General features: G+C 44.2%; 4 protein-coding genes across 10 annotated transcripts in view; 1 reads left to right on the top strand and 3 right to left on the bottom strand.

The window, feature by feature from the left end:
- The window catches only part of LOC131261878 (uncharacterized), a 199,487-nt gene extending 189,446 nt beyond the window's left edge, over nt 1–10,041 (bottom strand). Inside the window, exon 1 of the mRNA XM_058263731.1 lies at nt 8,889–10,041. The gene's annotated coding sequence lies outside the window, so the exon portion shown is untranslated. The remainder of the gene's footprint in view (nt 1–8,888) is intronic.
- A 2,104-nt stretch (nt 10,042–12,145) lies between these two features.
- Nucleotides 12,146–19,189, bottom strand: LOC131271795 (segment polarity protein dishevelled). 7 transcript variants are annotated; one of them, XM_058273338.1, is made up of 4 exons: nt 18,892–19,189; nt 15,994–17,977; nt 15,586–15,627; nt 13,293–14,074 (listed from the first exon to the last, which is right to left on the bottom strand). In XM_058273338.1, exons 2-4 carry the CDS (start codon nt 17,723–17,725, stop codon nt 14,058–14,060), a joined length of 1,791 nt encoding a protein of 596 aa, XP_058129321.1. In that variant the 5' UTR covers nt 17,726–17,977; nt 18,892–19,189; the 3' UTR covers nt 13,293–14,057. The 7 variants fall into 7 exon arrangements, with proteins under 7 accessions (XP_058129320.1, XP_058129317.1, XP_058129318.1 ...); XM_058273337.1 differs by lacking the exon at nt 15,586–15,627 and having other exon boundaries at nt 12,146–13,431; nt 16,015–17,977; XM_058273334.1 differs by lacking the exon at nt 15,586–15,627 and having other exon boundaries at nt 12,146–13,431.
- Nucleotides 19,190–19,779: 590 nt separating this feature from the next.
- Nucleotides 19,780–24,470, top strand: part of LOC131260403 (retinol dehydrogenase 5) — a 32,367-nt gene continuing 27,676 nt past the window's right edge. Inside the window, exon 1 of the mRNA XM_058262113.1 lies at nt 19,780–19,859. The gene's annotated coding sequence lies outside the window, so the exon portion shown is untranslated. The remainder of the gene's footprint in view (nt 19,860–24,470) is intronic.
- Nucleotides 19,903–21,131, bottom strand: LOC131260401 (phospholipase A1-like). The gene is made up of 3 exons (XM_058262111.1): nt 21,074–21,131; nt 20,195–21,010; nt 19,903–20,123 (listed from the first exon to the last, which is right to left on the bottom strand). Exons 1-3 carry the CDS (start codon nt 21,129–21,131, stop codon nt 19,903–19,905), a joined length of 1,095 nt encoding a protein of 364 aa, XP_058118094.1.

A 24,470-nucleotide genomic window follows, 5' to 3' on the forward strand; every position in this document is an offset into this window, starting at 1 on the left:
GAAAGTGTAGTTGTGTATGAAAAAAATAGCAAATAATATAATAAAACTGCTCACGTTAACGTTTGGACAGATTTAAATAAAAGTAACAATCGATAAACACTAGAAAAATTAGAAATATGAAAATATAAACACATCGATCAATCATAGAAAACGAGAATATACAAGAGAAGAATAAAATTCCGTGTGCCTAGATAATTTGGCATCCATAACAAATGTGATTCTCCCGGAAAGATTTTTCGTCTCGTTATTCCTATTACGAATGGCAACTTCTTCCATTGGCAAATAATTGATTCCCTAAACAAAAAACAAACTTGATCAATATAACTCTCCAGTGAATAACCATGGCAAATGGATGCACACATGCGAATGGTAGCAATTAGTTTGCCTGCATTATCATCTGGCCAACTCCCGAAAATATGTACGGTTCCGTAATGAGACAGTTCGTCTAGATGTCTCTGTGGTCCTATTTCGAGGAAATTAAACGACGAAAAAGACCGCACAGGAAAGCACGGAAAGCAACGACCGAACCGGCAAGTTGGCCAGCGAGCAGACGAGCAAATTGGCAAAAAGGTGAGGTGAGCCAATTTTTCGACCAGCGAACCATTAGTGCCACCTTCACCCTCCCCCGCGGCGTTCCTGCGCGGAGGAAGGTGCCCGGAGGTGACAGGATCAACAACTTAGCTAATTAAACTTTGACCGATCCAGACACCATTTTCCAGCGGACCAACGGTGGTTGACGTATTCGGGGACGAGAGTGATGGGGAAGGAGGGGGGGGGGGGGGGGGGGGAATCTTTGCCACGGGTTCATTACGCCACGGTCGGTGCGCGGGAAATCAATAATTGACGGTAAATTTTCCAATAATCCTTATCCAATTTCGTATTCAATTCGGACGGATTCTTTTATTTTGCGTTGCTTTTTTTGCCGTCGGATCTTTTGTGACCGCAAAGAAGCGGGTCGGGCGGAAGTCCTGACCCCAGCGAGCGGTGAAACCCGATGACATGGAAAGGTGTTTGGTGCAGAGTAAATTGAGCCCGACTGTCCGCTAATCTCGGGTGGGGGGGAAAACTCTTGTGAAATTACTGGCAGAAAACGAAGCAAGTCCCTTTTTCTTGGTAGGCCTCTGAAAACTTACTTCCATCCGGAGGGGGGGAAAAGGGAATGTAGCGTAAACAGAAAGCGCCAACCATCGGACGGATACAGGAATAAATCGCAACCGATAATGGGAGAAAAAACCAGCCCTCGGGAGTGAAGGAAAACCGAAAGAAAAAAAAGGCAATCTTCGATCGAAGCGCGGGCCACAACTTTTTCCATAAATTCCAGCCGTCCACCGTGAATCGCAGTAGGCCGCTGGACCCGGGGCCGGAATCGATTTCCCGGCCCCATAAAGTTATTATCGGGAGTAATTTACTTCGATAATGCGAAAGCAAGAAACCGAAGCCCAAAACTTCCGTCCACTTCCGGCGGCAGGACGAACATGTAAGTGTGTGGTGCTGCCCGATGGGGGCGGGAAAATTGGTGGAAAACATTTTGGAGATGCATTCCCCCGATCGACCGTACTTTGAAGAGCGGGGAGCAGGAGTGGAGCGGGTCTGATGAAAAGAAAAATTGTCCCACTTTCAGCCCGAAGCTACTTCCGTCCCTCATTTATCAGCCAAAGGCACGCAGCGCAACAACGAAGTGACGAAATTTGAACAGTTTCAGCAAGGGCGGAAAAAAACCCAAAACCTTGCCTTATTGGTCGCCATAGCTCCTAGCTACATATTTGTGTGCTCCGCGTTCCACCCCGAGGTGGACGGAAAAACGGCCCGGAAAATGCCCTATTAATGGGAACCGATTAGTTGGTGCGAAGGAAACATTTTATTCCTACGCGTTCGAGTGGCGGGAAAATTATTACGAAACCATAGACCGAGCCCCGTGTAGCCCCAACAACTGGAAGCAGGGCGAGTTGACGGGTGGAGACCGGAGGGGGATCCAGATGAACATTATAAATCATTTAGGCCACCGTAACAACACACGGGACGCGCGGCATTTATGATGGATTTCCAAACATTTGTTGGTACGCGTACGCAATAAATCTTGGATAAAATTGTGTGTTTCGATATTAATTGAAATGATTGAACAACAGATTGCCGAGGAAGATTTTAGGAAAAATATTGTAAAAGTTGTGTTCTCGCAGTGTACTGGAACAACAGTAATTTGAACATAAACTTGAGGTATTTAACCAAGATTTAGCTAATTTGAATAAGCGTATTTATGCATGTATAACATCAGCCTTGTAAAACGGCATCACAGAGTGTTTGACTAGTTAAAACAAATGTTACGTAATAATTCTGCTGGTAAAAAAGATTTTCGAAACGTTGTACGTAGATTAATTTGCCAAATTTCTTGGATTTCAAAATAGATGTTTATCATCCTTTCCCTTAGATGTTTCCCAATCAATTCAGTCATTTTCGGATGAAATAGATTAAACAAAATCAGTTTCGGTGAAAATGGATGAATTGAAATAGGAAATCTTCCTTTCTCCCTAGTGCCTATAAAAAAAAAGTGCTTTGTACTTCTACTTATTAAATGATGCGATGTTAAATAGTATTAAATAGTAGTATTAGTACCAATATTTGGAGAAAACTATTGTATACCACACTGCAATGTAGGACATCCATCTTTTCTAGTAAAAAATATTGCGCCTAGCATAAAAATCACTAGTTTCGCAAGCGATCGTTCTAACTGGTTAGGGATGGAAGATGGTTAGGCTATGAACGTAATTATTTACTTACTATTTACATCCAAACACAATTAACACAACTCGGTACATCATTTGTGACAAATTTATAGCAGCATCTAGTACAAAATTAGCTAACTTAGACAGATAACTATTCGGTCTGGTATTGCTTATGCATGGAATCATGGAAAATAGTAAAGAACAGCAATAAAGAACAGCTTTTCCAAATGTTCGTCACGCACAAAGTAAGCTGGTTAAAATTTCCGCATTCTGCAGACCAGAATCTTAACAAACTACACTTAAAAAACATAACGCGAGGGAATTAAGCTGTCAAACCTTATAGCCTCTAATCACCTCAAAGCAATCGTTATACGAAATTATCTGTCCTTATTGCAGCTGATCTCCCGTAAAAACAAAACCCTGCCAAACCACCTTGCGACACATAGCCTGCGCACTGAAATTCGATACACCAAAACAAGTGGATCAAATAGCTGCGCCAAAGCGAATGAATATGTTGACACGCCGACTGTTAAAACCGTTCGCGGACGCTGTCACATTCGGTTAAAGTGATCGGTTTCACTAACGCAAGGTTAGGTCAACATTTGTCACCTTCAGCAATTCCATTGCTCCTTTTCTGTCTCGTCTGGTCTCACGTGATGTTCCGATGAAGTGATGATGCTTGAGTTATGTTGACTTTTTGAAGGGACAAATTTGCTTTCGTATGTTTGTTTGTAGCAACATTTTCTGGGCAATCAGGTTCATAGAATTGTCTATTTTGAACAACTTTTAAGAGCAAAATTAACGCCCGAAAAGTCTTAAACTGTTTAAGCATTATGTTTTGGAAACAGGTGGCGGTGTTGTTCTTGACGCGGATTTCCCAACCAAATTTTTATCCCTATGATGATTCCTAAAAAAGAATAATCCATTATCAGTTCAGTAGTAAACGTGCAGAACCCGCCCATGGAGTGTTGGTAGGTCATTGGAATCGTCACCGCCAATGGTTCTACCAGAACTCCAACCAATTATTCTATCATCTCTCCAGCAGCCTTTCAAATGTTCATTACTCATCCACTGACAGCCTCGTCTATTTGCAGTCAATCTCAGAGTTGATTAGCTTCCCGGTGTGATGCACTTCCAATAACAGACAAATTATTTTAAATCAACTCTAAACGAATCACCCATCTTGGCTCGTAAAATTCCTCCAACATTCCCATAATTCCCCCCTGTTCCTTCCAGTCGATTCTGTCCGTCCGTGAAGCGGGACACCTGAAGCTACACCGTCCTCCATCGCCGCTCACTTTCAGGAATGATCGGCATGCTCGGTTGGCCGGTAACATCGTGGAAGGAAAAATCCCGAACAGTGCCGTCCGGGAAAATCGTCCACAGTAAAACGATCCGCCACGCAAACCGTCGATAACTTCTCGAACACGTCGATGGTGGTGGTTTTTTATTTTCATTTCATTTTTTTATTACCCTGTGTAAATGCTCATTCCGCGACGACTTTCGCATTATTCGCACAGCTTCCAGACTCAGCCAAACCGGGGAGCAAGAAACGACGAACTATGTTTAGTCTCAGCTTTGGCGCAGCATCTTCGCCACCAGGTATTGGTCCATGGTAAGTAGAAGGCGGTGTGAACGGAAAAGAAATGAGACAACCTTTTGAAAAGAAGACACAAAATGAGGCGTCCGAAAGCATTGGCTAAAAAACAACAAATCGATGAACCGAGCGCAAAGACTATCAACTTTATCAGTAGCGACCATCGGTCGTAAATGGAGAAAATTATCCGTTACGTGAAGCGGTGAAACTTTTCGCAAGGTGCCAGCAGGACATTAAGTTCGTTTGATTTCGTTTCGAAGAGAATTTAGAGACCGATTTAATTTCGTTAATTGCGTTCTGCTGCAATTCTGCATGAGTTTGGAGTTGAACGTAAACAAAGTAGTAAAATAAAGAAAATTTATCTTACGGAGGAAATTATCCTAATAAAATTTTCTGTTCCATATAAATCATAAGAGATATCGTTAAATTAATTTAATGAAGACGGAAAACTAAGCTTTGTAAGTTTAATCAACTCATTACACGTTATTTAAAATTCTCCTATATGAACAAGCCAACAAATGTTGGAAGATATCAATGAAACGTAACAATGTATGTAATGCATCAACCTGTACCATTTGGCAGCGGTTGGTGGTTTGAAATAGTATGCTCCAATTATAAATTATAGAAATTTCATCCTTTCCCATCCTATAAAATAACATTTACTGTTTCCTACAGGATTATTCATTTCACCTTTGTAAGAATGAACCCATATTAATATCATAAGCTTTTAATTCGTTAACCTAATGTTAAATCGATCAGGGATCAGTTCTAGACACAATTTTAACAATCTCCCACATCAACCTGTACAACTGTGTGAAAAGGTGGTTAGATACGATAAGCGTAAATTATATCACGGCCGGAAGACACATAAAAGTGGTCCAACAATATGCTAATGACTGAAATTTGCTACAAGCATTCCTCATATATGTTTCGGTCTGAATCATTTCAATCAATATAATCGACTCCGCATAGTGTTTAGATCAACTTCCCACGAAACGGCTAAACGCTTCCCGACGAAATGCATCTGCGTCTCCCATCCGACCGGATGCAGTATGCAACAGGAGTAGCCACTAGCCCTGCAGCTGCACAACGGTCGCCGTCGGCAGCATTATTATCATCATCGACATCAGCATCATCATCGTCTACGTACGGAGCGCAGTAGCGGTAGCGAAGAACCGAAAGAACTCCCGCAAAGTTATAGTGCTGCCGGCCGAGCGTATTGCATTTTAGTTTTCGTTTTTTTTTTTTGCACCACCGAAGAAACGCAAGCAAAGACACACACACTCACTAAACCACACAGCAAGTGAGTGAGATAAAAAAGACAGATAAATGAACCGATGGCAGTTAGTTTAAGGCTAGTATTCGCGATGCGGCACCATTTCAACACCTGTATGTGACCTGTCATAAAGGCAGGGAGGAAGAGAGATTGCGCGAAAAAAGGGATCGTCCGCAGGTGGGGTGCCATCTAGGAGAGGGGTGTGGAGGAAAGTGGGGTGATGGTGTGAATGAATTCTCGGCACATATCAAGGTAATGGAGCCGCGCGGCTGGCAGTCATCATCGATGGGGACGTTGGGAGGGAAAACTTAGGGGGCGGGGGGCGGAGGGAAGAACCAGTAACAACAGGAAAACCTTCTCCGACGCGAACCAAGTGCCCCCGGGAGTGGATGCAGTTGGAGATGCATGTGCATCGAGTGTGCATGCAGAGGAACAGAGTGGTGGAAATGGAAGGAAAAACATGAATACGCGAGACGCTCGCAAAAAGTAGATAGGATGAAAAACGAATGAAATAAATATCCCACTGCTCGGTTGCAACATAAATGCATTGCTTCCAGCCCAGCCAGCACCACCCCCTCACCCACCCACCCCCGGCCCCTTTGTCTCGCGCTAGTTTCACACTCCACACCACAGTAGCACCCTTTACTTCTCTAGGAGTTCTATTCAATTTTAAACGTTGCCTCCTCGGGGGAGGCGGCGTCCCTTTTTTGTTACCAACCCACTCCCGGGGACTGGAGGGAGCATACTCCACACGCCACTCGGAAGGATGCATGCATGTTGGGAGATGATTTTTTGTTTGCCAGCCCCCCCATCGTACAGGTCATTCAATTCGTCCTTCGATTCCTCGAGCGGGTTTCGATCGAGCAAGTGAAACCCCCGTTCGGTCGAAGCTGCTCGCTACAAAGCGATGGCTTACCCTGTTGTTCCGATGCCGCTGCCCGTTGTTGTTTGGTCAAATGTGGGACAAAACGGAGGGGCACGGTTCGGTACGAAGGATTGCGGCAAGACGAACGCCAACGAAACGATATTAATCCACCTTTTGCGAGCATAAAATGTCCGTTCGCAGTGAAGTATTTCAGTTTCAAAAACCGATTCACTTTTATGCGCACACAAATAGAATATTTATTGTATTGTTTTGCACCGCCAGCATTTGCAGATGCGAAGGGGAAACAACATGCTCTCTCGACGGAGATCATAAACAGGGCTATCAAAGCTCTATTTCCTCCGGTGCGGCTATGTGTTGCCTCGATTGAAACATTTTAAAATGCAAAATGGAATAAAATTCAATACCATGTCGGCGTAAGCACTATACATTAAAATAAAATGACATTTTGAATAAGGTGGATTAATATCATTAAATTTTAAAATTATGTCTGGTTTTTTTTTAAATATTAGTTTAAAGAGTTAAAGTGATACGATTGATATTGTAACATCAAAGGAATTCCTATTGCTTAATACACTGCGGCTAGTTGCTATAGCCGCAGACCTAATTTGACACACCTAGCACACGATCCAATCAATGGATGTAACATTATTTGTCTATATATGTTTTGCATACTGTACTTTTATTGTGGCTTTGTAACATTTGCACGAATGAACGTGTTTTCAATATTTGGTTTAATTTTATAAATTAAATCCCACCGAGCTGTCACCGGGGGATAAGCAAGGAATTGTGAAATTGACTTCTAATTATACCATATCGTATTCCAAATACCAAAAGATTTTGTCAACTAGGTTTTGTATTTTATTTTTAAATATACATATTTGAAACGTTTTACCAAGAGAAATGAAGTTTTATTTCGCAGTTTACAAGTTGCACCATAAACATGTGAGCGGCTTTAGAAACTAATCGCAGCGTATGTGTTTGTAAGCGACGGTACTCTTTGAGGCAACATTTGTGTAACATAAATCTAAGACAAACAATAATTTAGAAGAATAATGAACGTAGTGTCGTAGAATAATGTACGTAGTATGTACGTAGTGTTCAATATGAACAGGCTAACCATTTACCATAGTATTTTGAAACCCGAATAATGTTGTTGTACAATATTTGAACACTAATGGTCCCCCTACATTTCCCTAGGGCCTACTGCCTTCTGAATCTCTGCTAAAAAAAGTTGGCATTGCATGTGGTTTTTGATTCTGGAACTATAAAATCATTGAACAATCAAGGCTAGACATTTACTACCTGTTACATGTGAGCCATTCAGAATCTGTGATGAAAATTAGATCAAATCAGAAGATCATTCCTATTTACTTTTAGATTTTTTGACAACTCAATGATTTGGTATAATTTTCTTCTTGTTGCCTTGAATCGCTTTGACGCTTTTTGTGTGTATGTTTTTTATGACAAAATAAAACCTACGGTATGCCCTACGTTTAATATTGAATTTTAACCCACAGTGTTTGACATTCAAGTCGTTGTGTGTTGCAAATTTTTTCGAATGGTAATAAATTATAAATAAGCATGCATAATAATGGTTATAGTTCGGTTAGAGTCAGAACATGTGGTATCATTGTTTTTGCCGTTTGATCAATTAAAAACGAGTTTCTATTTAGAAAAATTGTATAAATACTTGTGATTCCTTGTTGTATCAATACATGGCACAAGTATGGTACCAAGAAACATCTGCAGTTTCATGTTTATAATAGTTTTTAAAAAAAAAGTACATTTGGAATTTTACTTCGAGTTTGGAAATGAAAGATATGTTTATACACAATTTAGGTGCTCACCACCACGACGGCGTGGGTTCGAATCCCAACCGAGACCAGACCCTCCCCTGTACGAGAGGACTGACTATCCACGTACAACAGGGAAACAAGTCTCGTAAGCCCTTAATGGGCAGGCAAGACCAAGAGGTCGTTACGCCAAAAAGAAGAAGAAGTTGTTCTATTGTGCATTTGTGTAACATTTCCTCCAAATTGTTAGCTATTTACCACGATTATATTTGTTCTCGAGAGCTTCGATTGGTTTCAAACAGATTCTCACAGCAATTTGTACGATTTTTCGAGCTGAGTGGAAATTCTGAATATGGTCAATAAGTTTATAATCTCATCTGCCCGCTGATCGTGGTGCCTTATGAAAAGAATTCAATCCAAACTAATCACTTAAACGTTTATACTTTCTAGCACTTCGAAAGGAAGTGGCACAACGATTGCTATTTTCGTTTCTATAGTTTCCCATTGCTCCCCATCATGCCTCACTACCGATTGCGGAAAAGGACAGCGTCCGCAACAGCGGCAACGACAACTAAATCTTTTCAGAACAACGCTTTTTTCTTCTATTTTAGCTTACCTCCTGTGAGTCTTGCCGACACTGGCCAGCAATTTGCTGGTGGCTAAGTAAATTTAATCCGTTTTCAACGCGTTCGGCGCTAAGCGTGTGATTCGTTTAAGCCGCGGGACCAACAGATTACATTCCATGATACGGCGCCATGGCCCCGTTGGCCGTCGCGGCCGTCCCCCACGTGCGCCGCGGGGGAGACGTTGGGCTCGGGACGCAAGACCACGGAAGACCACACGCGGGAAGCGCGCAAACTAGAACCACTCGAGAAAACCAAACACAAAAACCGACACCGAAAAACCGTCCACCAAACTTTCACGTCGCACCCCGCACACCCTCTGCGGATCAGAGATTTGAGTGTTATTATCGCCTCGCGTTCACTTCTTTTTGGTTTCGCTGCCGAGTGGATGGGTGGGATTTTTTTTTTGTTTTACAGAATTTTCTTCTATTCTTTCCGTTGGACAACACTACACTACACTGACACTGATACACACACGCACAATCGGTTGGAATGACACTTTTTCCCGTTTGCTTTTCCACACACTCGCGGCGCACCAGGGTGCAAGGGAAGCAAGCTCCAACGCGGATGGCCCCACCAGCGAGGGGTTAAGCCCTTCCTAAGGGAACATTTTCTTTCTTTCCTTGCAGCTTCCACCGTACACACCGACGAACGGCACATGAACCGTTTTCGTTACCTTTTCGTCACTCGACCCCGTGTTGATAGATGCACCGGTTTGAAGGGAGTTACCTTTCGTCTGCGACAGTCGGCGGTTGCGGGCACTTTTTTGCCGTTAATCGGGACATTTTGATGCGTTCCTCTTCCTCGCCGTTCGACGTCGGTGTCGCCAGCAAGCAGTCGGTCGAAATCTTTTCGCGACCACCACCGTTACCGCGACCGCACGTCACTTCGCGTCAGTGCGAGATGTTTATTTCATTCCTCGGTTCTACTGCGTGCGCTCGCATCGGCCGTCGAGATGCTCGGCACGTTTGCGCTTCCCCGTGCATGGGGTTGGAACACACGGCGGAGGAAGCCTACGTGACGTAGGGAACGCGGATTTGATTTTGCAGGAGAAAACAACGACGGAACCACAGAATATCTCCCCCGAAACCGAAAAAACGGGAGCGTACACACCGCGAGCAGCGCCGAGAGACGAGAGAACTGAACACAATTGACACACACGCCCGACACGGTGCGCTGAGAGAAAAGATTTTCCACGAACAAAGTGGATGATGGATGCGGTCGTCAGGAGCACAGGAAAAATTTGTTTTTCACTTAAATTGCACCTCCGGGCGCACGAAACCGATGCACTTCAGCACCGTACGATCGCCGGACACTTCCGGGGCCGTTTCCGACCGGCCGAATTCACCGTGCGGTCCACTAACGTTGCACAATTTCGGAAAAAACGGACGCAAAAATTGTGTGCTTCGTCCTTCACGACGCAGGTTTCTTCACATCTGAGTTGTTTACAGCCAAGTTAACTAGTGTTGGCAGAATCGGGATTCGGAGAAGTTGTAGATCCGATCCCCTGACGGATTCTAAACAATTGGATCTCGTATGACGGATTCGAGTCAGATTTGATTCGTTTTGGCATAGATTGAATTTAAATGGTAAAGGATCATGCAATGAATTAAACAAATTATACAAATGATCGACAAACTGGGAGTGTACGCATAATACGACGGGTTGGGACTCGGAATCGTAAATCCACATCTTAATCTGGATTTGAATCGAAAATTACCACCACTACTGTCGACGTTCGGTGTTTGGTGGATCAAGGAGGTACAAGGAGCAGGTAAACTAGCCGCAATTTTGACAGTCCACCATTTTGGATTCGTTAAATTGAGGGTAAATTTGATTACCAACGGTAAATTTAGGTCGTTTATATCGTGAAACAGTTTAAGTCAATGTAGACTTATATTCATAAGATAAACTCTCGAAGAAAAGTTCTAAATATTGCTACCAATATGAAAAACTATCATTCACCTTGTAAATGTGCAACTTTGGATTTAAAAAGTTGTAGCGTTGGAGAAGGTGTGCCGTCAACAGTCAAGAGGAAAGTTTCGTTAGCTTTTTGAATCGGCGGATTATCTTCGTTGAGTTTATTTATTTGTTTCCATCTAGCACAACTCTTTTTTCTGTTTATATTTAAAATATCATGTGATATTTTTGCGTATAAAAACGTAAAATTCAATCATTCTCAAATACAATGTTTTGTTTTACAAGTTCAATTACTTCATTTGTTTTATTATTTTATATTATTCTTCCTGCATCTTCCGGCATACCTAGTTCGTTCCCATTGAATTAGGACCTCCTCCGCGAGAACGGGCTCGCTCAACCGTGTCCACACATCTAATATTCCACACACAATGTACGTTCGGCGTGCTGCTGCCTATGGTCACTTTTATCAATTTCTTTAAATCCCTTACTTGCCTTTCCTTTATATAAATTCGTATTTGATCGGTTCCTAGTGATTTGCCTGCCGGTTTGATTCACACGATTGGAAGCGGATTTCAATTGGCCGAATCTTCCGTAGCCAAAAGTGCTCGAACGCCCCTACACTGTACCCACCCAATGGGGCACACAATGTTTGCGAGGAAATATATGTGTAAACATTTTGGCCACACTGGGTCGAATTTGAACAGAACAATTTCGACTAAAATCAATCCGCCTGACTATTCTTTATATGCACGAAAATGAACGTCGAATGTTTGCAAGTTGATGAAGTACGAAAGATTCAACACGGAACTAACGCAAATTTGTTTCATGGATGAGCCCGGATTACATTTCACAATGCTAAATAACGAACGAAATTCTTGAGGAGTACTACTTTTTGTTTAATTCCCATCTTCTTTTCCCACCGCCCAAACGCCTTCCGATTAGATTGTATATTGTGTTCAATTTAATTTTAAACTGCTTTCAGTTTTAGTTGCTTTAGTTTTTAGTCCAGCTCTGCCCGCTGTTCGTATAATTTGCTTAAACTTATAGTTTGTTTTGTTTCCGCTTCATTGCATTCACGCACTACTTATCTTTCCTTACGTTTTTACGTTTTATGTTTTCCTTTTCGTTTTTGTTCATTTGTTCCGGATCAGCTTCTCATCCATTTTTGTTTTATCGCATAGCTTAGCATCAGTTCCAGTATAAATACTCTAACGTTTTCTTGTTTTGTAAAATATGTATATATATTTTGTTTTCTAAAATAAAAGTTACGCATAGCAATAATAATAATATTAATCGTAATCAATAATAATAATAAACACATTTACAATGGTTTCGGAAGCGAAAGTAATATAGATTGTTGCTATTAAAAAGATGCCGCTCGGTTTTGGCATCGAATATGTATAAGATAAAAAAAAAAATCTCAACCGTTCCTTCCGGACGCCGGAAACAACAAGCGAACGAATATATCGCAGACGGGACACCATTTCTAGCTGCACTGTGACACGCAAATGAGGACAGTTAACATAAAATAAAAACCCTAAAGAAAGCTGCCTAAAATAATAGAGTCGGCACTAGAAGGTTGTGTAGGGAGGTGGATAAAACCGAATGTGTGTCATGAAACACAGGACAAACCAAACGGGTGGTGTCCTTTTTCACCGGTTCCTCTTCTCTACATAAATGCTCTTCCACTGTCGCCAATCCCTGCGTTTCACGAACAATAATACAGTGATGTGTTTGCGCCTCCTCACATTCTCTCCACTCGTAGTAGGAAGGACACCAAAATGTTTGCTACATTTTTCAACATTTCATTTGTTTGCCTTCCTGCCATACACACACACACACGCATTGCCTGGCTTTTTCGCTAACTTATGCCGACATTTCCCTGCTTTTCCAATAGTTTGAATAGTTATGTTACGTCGTGCCGTCCACCTTCATCAGTTTATCATTTTCATGATTTTTTGTTTTCTGTTGTTTTAAATCTACATCATGTCGTCCCCTTCGCCCCCCTCCACTTTGGACGAATGTCGTCTCCCGTTGGAGGGTACTCCCTCTCTCTCTGTCTGCTTTCCTTCCTTCTGCACATTGCCCATTTTTTTACGTTCATCTTTCATTGGAGCTATTTTTTTTCCAAACACAACACACCGCATCCGATTTCCATTTAGCGTTACTCGGTGATTTTGTTTTTCGTTCTCGTTTTTTTTTTTGGCTTTTACTTCACACCCAAAAACAGACAACCCTAGTCCTGGTGGGCCTCCCCCGCCATCGGGCGCTTTGGCCCCGGGGACTTTCCTCCCGTTCTTCCTATTCCGCCCGAAGTTCAGCAACACCCTCTCGGACGTGTTTCTCATTGCCTTTGGCTCCCAGCTGCTTACTGATTGTTGTAGATGTGTCCCGGTTCCTTCCGGCCACCACCACCACCAGCGTTGCGTCCAAACGTTTGGTGCTGCTGTTGCTGAAGTTGCTGCTGGTGCGGCAAGGTGGGTTGCATCGGCTGATGCTGGAAGTAGATGCTGTCCTCGTACCCCTCGTCGTCGTTGGTGCTGATCATCTTGGTGCCTCCGACGCCACCACCACCACCACCGCCAACACCACCGCCGATCCTCGTTGTTTTAAAGTCTGGACGGACGGACGCCCAACGGCCGGACAACAATCATCCCCGGTCGCAGGACAGGCGGGCGGGCGGGTCACAGGTGGAAATGGAAAAAAGTACCACCACCACAAACGCGGAACGATATGGATGTGGACGAGAAAACGAGGTTGTTTCAGGTTGGAGTTGTTTTTGAGCATGTTTGATTTGGCTTTTTTTTTTTTTGTCAAAACAGAATGTGTGAGGGGTGGTGATAGCACAGAACCGAAGATTAAACAAGTAAAAATGCACCAGGATGATGCATTTGCGCTTTTGATTTAAATTAAATTTCGAAACATTCGTTCGTTTCCAGAGGTGAGTTTAAGAGGACAAGGACTTGTGGTTGTTGTTGGTTGATGTGTGTTTCGGTGGGAAGGAGTTGGTGGTATCGTTCGTTGTTCGAACGTGTGTGTGGTTCGTGGTGATTGTTGGTTTATATGTGTGTGGGTGGGTGTGTGTTTGGGGGTGTGATGGCGCAAGGATTATTCGCACGTGTTCCGCAAACGGTTGGTGTTGATCCTCCACCCTCCGTGGGTGGAAGAGGTTGTTTGTGTGTTTGTTTTTTGTTTCGTTTCGAAGGTTAAATCATTTGGAAAAGAATCGAAATGAAAGCAAATCATAAATAGCTCAAAACTGAAAGTAAAAAATTAACAAAGAAAATTCGTGTAATGCGGCTGCAATGTTGACTAGTGCGCGATGAAAGAGGTTTGGTGTAAGATATGTATGTGCATTCCTTTTCCCTTCCCGCAGAGGGTGGGCCCATTCGGGGGTGACTATACTGAAACCCTCGGCGGGAGGGATACGGGATGGGGGTTTGATTAGGAGGAATGCAACAACGATGCATGGCAGAAGCAAACAAGTGAAACCGAAAGTGATCTCGCGAATGAATGTTAATGATACCGAACAGGAAGCAAACAATGAATGTTAATGATTAATACCCGAGGGAGGGAAAAGAAACGGGCGAGTAAGGAAGGGCTAGATTATCGAAGACCCGGGGCAGTTGGCAAAAAGAAACCACAAAAAAACTACATGCAATTATTTGGAAAGGGAAGCCAGTTTTTGTATTATCTTTTTTGGAAAAGTAAAACCATGACAAATTAAAGAAATGAAGGGAAAACACTACAGTCTGTTCTGCATGGAGGAAAAGTAGAACAAACTCTCACAAACAACGAAGGAAGCAAAGTTGCTTTGTTTGTTGGAGGCAGATTTTCCGATATTTTCTTTTCCCTTTGAAACAGCCGGTAGTTTTTTACTCATTTCTTTAATGGCCGCATGAGAAGGATACTTTTCCTGACAGCAAAGTAGAACAGCAGAAATATTGAGAACTATCTAATAATTTACTACATAGAGGTATCACACATTCTACAAGGATGAATGTTAATAAAAATGGACTGAAGGGGTGTTTTAATTTTGTATATTGTATTTTGAATAAGTCAAATAACTACGCGTTTGATGACACATATTTTTATGCCCTATTGAAAAAGGTTCAATCATGTGAAACAATTATGAACAATTCTTTCAATTGTACATTCTTTTCGGGTCGAAAAAACTGATCATTGGAAAATCATCTATTTTTCCATGTTGTTCGATCGAGACTTGATTAATTGATATCTGTTCGCGTGAATTGAAGATTTACAAGAATGACATTGTTGCAAAAAATTGTCTGTAAGTTATATTACCAAAGAAAAGAAATATGTCGTCAACATTAGTAATTTAGTTGAATAAAAAAGATATCGTATTTCTGTTTACAAGCAGAGAAGCGCTTCAAAAGCGCCAAAGAAAGGAGATGGGATAAAATTCTGAAAAATTAAAGCCCAGCATAACGTTTGCAGTGAAACACACTCCACAAATATTAGAAGAGCATGAATAGAAAAGTCAGACAGGGAGATGGAACGCAAAATGGCCAGTGAAGTTCACGCGAAATGGCAAAATTGTAGTTCACTAAAATTAAAAGTCCTTAGGTTCTCATGGTCAATTTTACATCAAATACTTTCAACATTATTTTAAATATGATCAAACAAACTTAGTTTAGTAAAACCGGCTTAAATCGCCTTTAGCAGTTGGAAAGTACCAAAGATACCAAACAATCGCAATGCATTAAAATCCGCGGTGTTAGAAAAATGTATAACAAACAGTATTGCTACCTCCAGTGCCGTTTCCTTCTCCAAAACGAAGCGTTGCTGCAGCTGAGTGGCCAACGGATGACGAACCAACCAAAGGAGAGGGGGAAAAATAAAGCGGTTAAAATAAAGGATAAAGAAACATTTGAAAATATAAAAACAGTACACCACTGTCGTCTACATACGAAAAATCGAAAGCTGAAGAGAAAGATGTGCCGGTTGCCAGAAAAAAGAAATAGCTTTCCCGAAAGAACGGAAAGAACGAAAACCTTCTCCAGGAAACAGTGAAAGTGTGTCCCTCCACACGCGATCGACCGATCGATCGATCGAAGGCCTACCGCACCGGAGAGCCAGAAGAAGAGGGACAGGAGGAGCCGTGTGCATTGTGAATGGTGAGCGTGGTGGGAATGGGTGGACGCAAAAATGAAGTACCTGAAATGTCTTGCTCATTACCGCGGTTCGAGGATCCGGACGATTTGTTCGACGCCGCGTTCGCGATCGTCATCTGGTTGGTCTGCTGTATGACGGCCGCGAGGTCACTCTGCGATGCCGACGTGTCCTTGCTGGTGAGAATGTCCGAGCTGCTCGAGCCCGACGACGGATGGCGCTCGCCGCCGGTGCACCCGTACTGGATCGGCTGGTAGCCGTGCGATGGGTTGTAGTTGCCCGAGTACGTCATGTAGATGGGCGGGTTCGGGAGCGGCGCGATGTCGCTCAGCATGCTCTCCGTGTCCTCGAGCGACATGGCCGAGAGGTCCTGCCGTATGATGCCACTGCCGACGACGTAGTAACACTGCTCCGAGAACGTCAGCTTGTTGACCGTGTGCTTGATGTAGCCGCGTCGTAGCATCAGCGAGACGTACTTGCGGGCCTCTCGCCGATCGCCGATGCCGTCCACGTGCTCCAGTATCCAGTTCACCACGTCCGCACCGATGAACGCGTTCGGGATGGTAATCTTCAGCCACATGCGGTCGCGAATCTCGAGCCCACTGTCCGGTTTCGTCATCGCGCGCACAATGTCCTTCATGTCCATGTCGGCGTGCAGCCGCTCCATCACCGACTCCGGCAGCTCGGTGTTGATGGTGTCCTGTGAGCGCAGGGCCGCCGTATGGGCGACCCACGCCCCCGGATCGATCGGCCGGACCGGTTCGGTGCGTGGAATCGTAAAGTATCCCTTCGGGTTCGGATCCCAACACTTGGCCACCACGAGCTTGATCGGGCCCGGCTTCTGTACGACCTCACGCAACACCCGCACCGCCTCATCGTTGGTCATGTTCTCAAAGTTGACATCGTTCACCTGCAGGATCATATCGCCCGGCTCAATGCGCCCATCGAGCGCCACCGCACCGCCCTTCATGATGCTACCGACGTAGATGCCTCCATCGCCGCCCCGATTCGATTGGCCCACGATCGAAATGCCCAGGAAGTTGACCGTGTCCATGTTGATCTGCACCGTGATGATGTTGAGCGACATGGTCGAGTCGGTGATGGAGCTGTAGGAGGAGGTGCGCGACATCGACGGTGCCCGCTTCTTGCGCCGCTGCGGCTTCTTGCGCACCTGCAGCCGCTGCACGCTGCTACACTCGGTCATGTCGCGATCGAGCGTGATCTCACTCTCCGTCTCGAACAGGCTGGTCGAGTCGAGATCGCTCGAGACGACCGAGGCCGACTGGTAGGTGAGCGGGTTCATCGGCAGGTGGTGGTTCATCATGTTGCTCAGTGTGGCCGTCGCCGACGGTTTGTTCATGCTGCGCAGCTGCGCCAACGTGGGCCGCCCATCGATCATCTCCGTCGGTTGCAGCTCGGAGCAATCGGACTGATTGGAACCGTCGGCCGTCACCAGCCAGGAGACGACTTTCCCATTGAAGCAGGGAAGTATCGTCGCATCGTCTGCGATTTCCTCCTTCACCACGCCAAAGTCCGCATCCATCGACTTGAAGAAGTACTTGTAGTTGATGTTTTGCTTGTTCAGCACCAGCTTGAAGTCTTTCAGCGTCACCTGGGGGGCCGGAAGCGGTATCTTCACCAGGTACGGCGTCGTCTCGTCATCGATGTGGTAGATTACCTTCGTCTCGCCACCACCACCACCACCTCCGCCGCTTCCACCTCCGGTACTACTGCCTCCTCCCCCACCACCGCTGCCGGTCGAATTTTTATCATCCATATCCGAAATGTTTCTGAACAAAACGTCTCCCGCTCACTTCTTCACTAGGCCGTCACTGTAAGCTGTCTTTACGGTTTTAATCACTCTCCTCTTGGAGTGCATGCACACAAACACTGATTCACAAGGGGCCGCGCTCCACTCAAAGGAACTTCCGTCTTATTTGGTATGGCCATCGATGTGTTTCACTTGGTTTTAGACCGATATTTTACTTTTTATTTTCCGCACCACACATGCCCACCGCTACTGTTAAGCCTACAATGGGAAAAGATACATAAGATTAGTTTACAGTAATAAAATATCATCCAAAAAGAGGTAAGAGGCCTGGAATGAAAATTCTGAGCACAAAATCGAACATCCCAGCAGGCAGCGAGTGACCGGATCTACCGGTTTGCTACGTTTAACAGCGTTTAGGCAAACAGAAACCTGTACATTAAGGGACGATTAGGCGACACAGATTGTGACCCGGGGGTCCAACAAACCGGTATCGATGCTAATCGTCATGATGGAAGGAAGTGATCCAGTTCCATCGCGGAAGCTAACGGATTGCAAGCAGTGCATTGATGACTGTTGCCTTTTGGGGAAGGGGAAGATGCACCGAATGCGTGTGTGTATGTTTGTGTGTGTTATTGTACACGCACAAGTGCGTTCAACGAAGCGATAACCTTAGGGCACGCGGAGCAAAAGGAAAAACAAGCGGCACTGTGGGGTGCGGAAGGTCGAACGATCCCGTTTCCGATGCATTTTAATGCACATCTGTGCAGTGCAATGATGACGATCCATTTCCCCCACCGCCCCCACCCGCGATTGGGCGTTTACAACGATCGGCCGATGTCACTGACAGGAAGTTGCACTTTTGCAGTATTTCGCAACACACGGGGGCAGGGAGGTATCATTTGGCCACACAGCGAATCTGGTTAACCCTCATCGTGCTCATCGGAGATGGATGATTTCGATCACTTAGTGCCACACAACAGACTGCGCCTTGTTTTTCTGCGTTTTTCTTCCCCCTCGTTTCTCTAACTTTTCCCAGTTTGTCTCACTCACACACGACCCCGGAGGTCAACAACACGAACGACGGCTGGAGGATGTATGCTGTGGCAAAACTAATGCCATCCAGACGCTTTTCCGTTGCCCCGGTCATCACTTTTCTTCACCGTGTCACATACCGTCTCGAAGCAGACAGCCTCTTCCACCGTATTATCGACGACGTCTGTGTTGCCCCCGGCCGTTTCTGGAAACCATCATGGCGTAAGCAAACACGTCGGGCGAGCTGGCTGAGAGGTGGCGGATGAATGGTGCGTGCGTGTAGCGGCTCACTAGAGCTTGGTTTTCTGTTTTCGCGAACGGTAATTTATGCTACACACTAGAAGAACTGTTTGCAAAACACCATCACAGCACGGCACGGTGTGTTTTCCGTGCCTTTTTCGATGTGAAAATATCCGTGCGAACAAAGCTCTTCGTATTTCCAGCGTTTCCAAGGTACTAACCATTCCAGGTAGCGTAATGACGAACGGTTTGACTTTTCACTACTTGACATATCAGTGCCGTCGGTATTTTCTAGAACACCATGGGACTTGCGATGCTGTCGTTACTAGCGTGGCAATATGATTTAACTGAATTGAGCTGTAATTTCTAGGAAAATTTATGTGAAAAACAGTATGCCTAATGAATGTAACAAGATTGAGACAAATTTTACACAAAAATAGTACATACCTGGAAATACATACACTTTGTTCAATGACAGTGGCAAAACGTCATGGTGACATTTGTTTCGAAATTTTTACCAAGATTCCTTAAACGTATAAATGTCTTAAAGGTTGGATCACCATCGCATTTCTTGTGTCTTGATCTTGATTTTGACTGAAACAAAAATGAACTAAAGTTGACCATTTCCGTAGCTTATTCCGTAAAATTGCGAACAAGTAGATTAACCGATAAAGATTTGTTTTTTTTTTTTTATTATAGTCGAATGAATTTGAATGTAATAAATTCCAACATGGCGCTATGATTTTCTGTCAAATCGTTCCACATTATTTAAATGATAGTAAACAACAACTTTGTGTGTTTCTGTTGTGTGCTTAGTGTTTAGTAGTTTACTTTTTCTAAGTAATAAACCTTGCATCGTGTGTTCATGGTAAGTGTATTTTTAATTTAGAAATCGTAAGGATCTCCTAAGCTTATCCCCTCGCATAAGGAAAGCGACTATTGGTCGAAAGCACAAAGATACCAGCTTTAGTTTTATTCGCCGGTTCTCCACCCATTTCTACCGTTGGCAGATCTACGCGGCAAACACTTTCCACGATTTGCTCGATATTATCACATGGCACTGCTTTGAATCCAACCGCCGTGTAGACTGACTCGGCATACAACTCCCAAGCGCGTCCATGCGAGCAGGACACTGAAACGAGTGGATAATAGTATAACTGCTCAGTGCCGAACCGGGTGCAATAATCGTCTTGGTGCACTTACTTCCAAACAACCATGGTAAGCATCCGGGCTGGCTTTTCCCTCCATTGGGATAAAAATCGGCCGTCCCGATGGGATCGTACATACCGAGGGTGCCCCCGTTCGTGTGAATCACCTCAACATACTCCGCATCCGTGTTGGCGAGTCGGGACGATGTGTCCCGGCTGGAAAACAAAGGTCCCGCCGGGTCGAGGCCAAATATAGCTCCTGCCCGACCGGTCGTTAACTTTTTCCCGCTCAGCCCGGCCAAATGTGCCCCCAGGCTGTGCCCGATCAGATACAGCTCACCGAGATCCAGTTCGGTGGTGTTGTGCAAGAAATCGACAAAACCGGCCAACGATACTGCCACCTGATCCAGCCGCCAGCGCAGCAGCACATAATCCAACAGGCCCACGGTGTCACTCCAATCGATGGTGATAATGTTGACATCGTTCGTGTACAGCAGCGCGTCTTTGGCGTTTTTGCAAAAGTCCGAATGCTGGCAGTTGCAAAAACCGTGCACGATCACACGCGTCGGATTGGTGCGATTGAAGAAGCTTCCGTTGACCGATTCCACGGTGGGCAGCAGGGGCTGGCTAACGTTGGGATTTTTCCTCGTGAACAAATGAAACCTTATGTCCGTTGCATGAAGGGAGGAATTCAACGCCATTGGGTTGGAATTGTCGAGGCTACCACTGCCATGGGTGCGAATGTGGCGATTTAGAACACTGAAGTACAGATCATCGCAGTACCAAGCAGAAGTATCTTCTATTTTTTCTGTGTAATTGAACGTAACTTTTGTGTAGAAGATTGGCCTTCGATCGACTTGCCAAAGTCCGGCTGAAAAATACGAGATCATCATGAGATCAACTATCTGGAGGATCAGCATTACGAAATAGTTACCCACGAAGAGCAGAACAACCAGCATACATATCAAAAAGTAACCCGATTTAGGTAACATCTTTAGAACAATCACTTCCCAAAAGGAGATGTTCCCTCGAAAGAAGAGGATTTGAGACTAATGATGATTGGACCTATTTGGTTCTGGAACCCGTTCATCCGCTTAAGCGATAACGGCATAATGTGGTAAAAAATGGACGTTTGACTCATGTTTCCGTGTTATCGCTCAGTCCAGGGGATCGGCGTTCGATTATCAACAATTTCTCGAAAAGAAAAGAAAAAAATTGAAACTATAGAAAAAAACATCCGACTCTACGAAACCCGCGCTTTGAAGAATGGGTCAACGATGTTAGCAGAATGGCTTCCGACCATCCCGGGTTGCAATTATCCCGTCCGCTGGCACAGGGTGTCCAGCGAAACTCATTACAGTCGATTCACCACGGATTTGATTTTTCTTTCAACCTAAATAAACCCTTGCGCGGTTGAAATGGGCCAACGGACAACGCCAGCCAATGTCCCCCGCGGAGAGGGAGAGCGGTTTGAAAGACCCACACGATGGTTTTGCACTTGGAACTGCACATCCCCGTGTTCGGGGGATGGAGTTTTTACTTTTCTTCTTTTGCCCGCTAATGGCCATCGGCGGGAAACCTGTTTCGTTCGATCGCCGTCTTTCACTCGGCCACTCGGTAGTAATGGCGCCGAGGAATTACAAACGCATGATGAGGAGAATGCGACTCACTTTAATTTGAGGTAAAATTGACAACAAACCTACTCCGGGACCAAACAGGAACACGAGATATTGAGTCTAGCCATCATAATCACGACCACGCGACGGTCCGTAGGAGTGGGAGAAAGGGCACCATTTCTGGCACAGTTTTAATTTAGCAACTTTTTCGTTTTCGTTTCAAAGTTGACACGGGCGGATTGTTGATTGATTTGTGCGGGTGTTTAATTTGATCCGGTATCGGCACTGTTATGCACTGTTTATGTTTGGCGTAGCAGCATGCCGATTAGATCTGAATGCTGCCGTGGTCGCGTGCTATTTGTCTCCATCGAAAAACTGGGTACAACACCGGCTTACATTTACATTTTGCCTGCATTGGGGCTTTCGTTTGAGAATTCAATGGGCATAATTGTAATATAAACATATACTGCCCATACTCGCATATCAGTCCCATTTGACTTTTCATCACTTTTGAGTTAGTCCCATGACTAATGTTCATTTTCAATATATTTTCCAAACAAAATCTCAAAGTGGCCATTTAGTGCATGCTAATGTGAAAAAAATACCCAATTGACTGCGTCCCATATTGAAAGTACCCGCATATCAGTCCCATGTATGATTACTTTGCTTAAATTAAAGAAAAGTCCTAGTTATTGAAACTTCCACTATTTTGTAATATAAAGTAATTTAAATAATCAACAAATGGTTGTAATTCAAGTGTTTTTAACGAATTATGCACTGTTAAAGTGCAAATATCCGTATGGAATGAAAACCCGAACATCAACGTTTGGACGAGCAAGGTAAACAAAGTATGCTATAAGATGGGACTGATATGCGAGTACTTTTGCTTTCGCCTTCGAAAGTACCCGCATATCGTGTCTCATCTACTTTATTCTCACCATTTTAATATTAAAAACGTGTATTTTATATAAAATGTCATTCTCAACTAAATGTTTATGTTACAATACAATAGTTGTGATCAACCAATCATGTATTTTGTATCACTAATAACAGCAAAACAATTTCTAATGTAAATATGTTCAATCGTTATTTTCTCAAAATGGTGATTTTGCAAATGGGACTCATATGCGAGTATGGGCAGTATAGCTAATGCATGAAAAGAAGCATGTTTACGCATGTTTAGGACGCTATCGAACATTTCTTCAAGCGTTTTTTGATGTTTAATACTTAATTGTATTCGTCTAATACAGGGTAACATTTTACATTACCCTTTACCTTAATGATTTCACCATGGATGTAAATGAAACATTAATCTTTTAATATATTTTATTTTCCTTTCTCGTAGCAATAAGAGTTGACGGTGCTATGAAATTTAAAAATTATATAAAGTTACCAATCGGAAGCAATTTTGGAAAGAAGATATCTATGGTGGGGTAAGAGTTGGAACTCATCATCATCAGTACTTTGGAAGTCATTTGGTAAAGTTTCCAATGTATTATAATGTTTTTATTCATGCAAATTATCTTGTAGCGAACACATGGATTTCTTTTCTTACTGATACTGTATTTCATATCTTACAATTCCAAATAGTTTGAATTAGGTCGAATTAAACTTAATTTGAAGATATTCGAGTTCAAATGTTTTGTTTTGTACGGTGAGCATGGTATGATGATGGATGATTTAATTAAAAATCTGCAGTATTTGTCTAATGTTGAGAGCGTTCGTTTATCAAAAACATATAACATCATTTATATTCTATTATTTTCTATTTTTAGTTGAAAGTGCTGCGTTAATATGGAAACCATGCGGGGGTTAAACCATCCCTCCAAGATAAAACAACCGCGAAGCCTTCTTCCTATCACTATTAGGATCATAAACCTCGAAACATACGACCGTATGAATTGTTTATCTTTTCCCCCGTGCGGATGGGTAAACCCGTCGGAGAGCTTCTCGCATCGATCGCCGGCAGTTTTATGGTGGTGTTAGTCGGTCCAACCAACATTGGCTTTGCTTTGGATGCGGTACAACCAGCCTATGGAGCCGTTATGCTCTCTGCCATCTAACAAACCGCATAGCCAGCTTCACCGCGCACCTCGGACACGTGTGTGTATGTGTCGCCGAATGCGCGCAGACCCCCTCAACGACGAGAGAGCTCCGGCAGGCGCGATCGCGTATGCCGCCCGGCGGGGTATGATCGAGCCGAGATCGGCGGCCAGTTTAGTGCAGGCCGTGCGTTCGCAGCAGAAGGTTCGTTGGGTTCGATTTGTTCGGCGGGTCCGGATCCGGTCATCCTTTTTCCCCCTTCCGCGTGCTGGCTGGTGGAAATTGTTGGCATTGGCAGTGGCAAAACCTCCCGTCGGTAAAGACGTACGTCGTGTCGTACGTTTTGTAGTGCGGTTGTTTCCTCCTTGCTGAAGCTCCCGCGAGGGGAGGATCGGCCAAACCCCGGGCGAATATCAAACCGGAATCGACCGCGGACAAGTTCGTGTGTGCCTTTCGATAACTTTCCGGTGTACGGTGTTCCTGGGCTCGGCCCGGGCCGCGCTGGGCGCATGCTAATAACATGGTGTTATTTTTTGTTTCGTCCCCCGCCCGCCGCCTCCGTGCTACTGGCCATCCTTGTGGCATTCACATGCTGCCTTTGTTGGCCTGTGTTTACCCACACACCCGTCTCCCACTTTAGTTCCCTCACAATCTTGCCCTTCCGTTGGGATG

Source organism: Anopheles coustani, chromosome 3, assembly GCF_943734705.1.
Source record: "Anopheles coustani chromosome 3, idAnoCousDA_361_x.2, whole genome shotgun sequence".
Lineage (NCBI taxonomy): Eukaryota > Metazoa > Arthropoda > Insecta > Diptera > Culicidae > Anopheles > Anopheles coustani.

Excerpts from the sequence above, each read along its gene's own strand:
- LOC131271795 (XM_058273334.1), bottom strand. The coding sequence starts at position 17,725 with ATGGATGATAAAAATTCGACCGGCAGCGGTGGTGGGGGAGGAGGCAGT. Across the intron at positions 13,432-15,993 it reads TAATGAGCAAGACATTTCAG|ACTTTAAAACAACGAGGATC; the intron begins GTACTTCATTTT and ends CCGTCCGTCCAG.
- LOC131260401 (XM_058262111.1), bottom strand. The coding sequence starts at position 21,131 with ATGTTACCTAAATCGGGTTACTTTTTGATATGTATGCTGGTTGTTCTG. Across the intron at positions 21,011-21,073 it reads GGTTGTTCTGCTCTTCGTGG|CCGGACTTTGGCAAGTCGAT; the intron begins GTAACTATTTCG and ends CGTATTTTTCAG. Across the intron at positions 20,124-20,194 it reads CTTACCATGGTTGTTTGGAA|TGTCCTGCTCGCATGGACGC; the intron begins GTAAGTGCACCA and ends CACTCGTTTCAG.